The sequence below is a fragment of the Aplysia californica genome, unplaced genomic scaffold (genome assembly GCF_000002075.1).
Source record: "Aplysia californica isolate F4 #8 unplaced genomic scaffold, AplCal3.0 scaffold02254, whole genome shotgun sequence".
Lineage (NCBI taxonomy): Eukaryota > Metazoa > Mollusca > Gastropoda > Aplysiida > Aplysiidae > Aplysia > Aplysia californica.
Window position 1 is genome coordinate 5,268 of NW_004799524.1, and position 1,842 is coordinate 7,109.

The following is a 1,842-nucleotide window of genomic DNA, read 5'->3' on the forward strand; positions in this document are numbered from 1 at the left end:
AGAGAGAGAGAGAGAGAGAGAGAGAGAGGGGGGATAGAAGTGAGAGAGAGAAAGAAACAGAGAGAGAGAGGAAGAAATAGAGAAAGACAGCGAGTGACAGAGGATAGGAATGAGTAATACATCGAGAAAACAGCCCTAACGATGATTATTATTTAATTGCCACTGTTACCTGAGGATCTGATCCTCCAGTCCTTTCCTGGTGACTGTGAAGTTGATGATGGTGACTTTGATGCAGACCTCTGGCAGGTAGTGAGGGTTGGACATCTTGGAGGTCATGTAGAACTTGAAGTTTTTGTCGTAGTCGATGTCGCTGTCTCCCAGCCGAATCAACAACCGGCCACCCTGGGAGGAACATTACAAAAACACAGAACTCAGAACTACTAGGTTTGTGGTTTTCAACGATAGCCCGAGGAAAGCCAAGTAGAACATATGACTTAGTCTAGAAATAAATAATCAGTTAATACTACGAAATAGATCTCATCATTCTTGCTCATATTATCATCCTCTCTTCTTATCCACTTTATCAATGAGGAAACACTCGATACAAATTCTCCTCTCAAGGGAATCAAAGAGAATCTGAAAGCGCAGATTACTGCCTGGTGTCATGATCTCCCTCAGACTGTATACATCTTTGTTTTTCTTTCGATACGAATTATTGGTTTGTTTGTTTGTTTGTTTGTTTGTTTGTGTTTTTTTTAAAAACCAATATCCAGGAGGACCGACGTCTAAAAAACGAGCACCACACCAATAGCAATAACAACAAAAACAACAATAACAACAACAACAACAACACAACAACAACCACCACCACACCACCACCACACCACCACCACACCACCACATCACCACCACCACCACACCACCACACAACCACCACAAACACCACCACCACCACCACAACACCACCACCAGCAGCAGCAGCACCACCACCACCATCACCACAACAACCACCACCACACCACCACCATCACCAACATCAACAAACATCCACCTGTATAAAGGTCTGTTTCAACAACACAGGTTCCAGTGCCGGGTCTAGCGTATCCCCCACGTCTTCCATCAACACGGGTATGCCGATCCTGATGCACGCCTCCAAGGTACGCAGAAAGTGCCCGTCCGTCATCTTCACCACTTTGAGATTGCTGGGAGCCTCCATCGAGCGAATCCAGCGGTTTGCCTAGGAGGATTGAATTACTTTTTTTATTTTTGTTGTTGGTTATTTTGGTGATGTCAGATGTGTGAGAATGACACACTTTTGTGTGCTCATCTAATGACTATTTGTGCATATCATCGACGTTTGTAAGTGGGTATGTATATAGATAGATAGACAGATAGACGTCCCAGGGGCCGTAAAAACACCCGGCGCTCTCAGTTCCATGGCAACCCAGTTCCTTCAGAAAGTAGGTCATCGATTAGCATACGCCGCAGGTGACCCACGGGAAACGAGATAGTTGGTCGAGAGAATCTCCCCAGCGATCGTTAGAGGCAACGCCTTCTCAATATTGGTGGCCCCAGTGGCGCACGAGTGATGGATTACGCCTCCCAGGACATCAATGGACAGGCCCCCACAGGACACTGAATCACCGATAGCGTTGTGCCTTCTCACAAGACTTGCTCCGCCGTGGCTCGTACACCCAGACCCAGTTCCTGCACACAGTCCTCCAGCCGTCGCTGCACAGGGGCTACATGTACACCGCCCGCTCCAAGTTCCCGGACTGAGATAACGTGTCGTTCAGTTCACTCGCTTGTGGTGGGACTATTTCCACAGAGTCGGTAGCGCTTACATTCTACAAGATAATGATAATGATGATGCCTACTCCACAGCAGCAGTAACAACAACAA

General features: G+C 47.0%; 2 protein-coding genes across 2 annotated transcripts in view; both read right to left on the reverse strand.

The window, feature by feature from the left end:
- Positions 1-162: 162 nt before the first annotated feature.
- On the reverse strand, positions 163-1,171 carry LOC106014085 (dynein heavy chain 6, axonemal-like). The gene is made up of 2 exons (XM_013091129.1): positions 992-1,171; positions 163-342 (listed from the first exon to the last, which is right to left on the reverse strand). Exons 1-2 carry the CDS (start codon positions 1,154-1,156, stop codon positions 166-168), a joined length of 342 nt encoding a protein of 113 aa, XP_012946583.1. The 5' UTR covers positions 1,157-1,171; the 3' UTR covers positions 163-165.
- A 431-nt stretch (positions 1,172-1,602) lies between these two features.
- The window catches only part of LOC101850698 (dynein heavy chain 6, axonemal-like), a gene marked incomplete at its 5' end in the record, with an annotated part of 4,149 nt that continues 3,909 nt past the window's right edge, over positions 1,603-1,842 (reverse strand). Inside the window, one exon of the mRNA XM_013091128.1 lies at positions 1,603-1,715. Within this exon, the coding sequence (XP_012946582.1) occupies positions 1,603-1,715 (113 nt within the window). The remainder of the gene's footprint in view (positions 1,716-1,842) is intronic.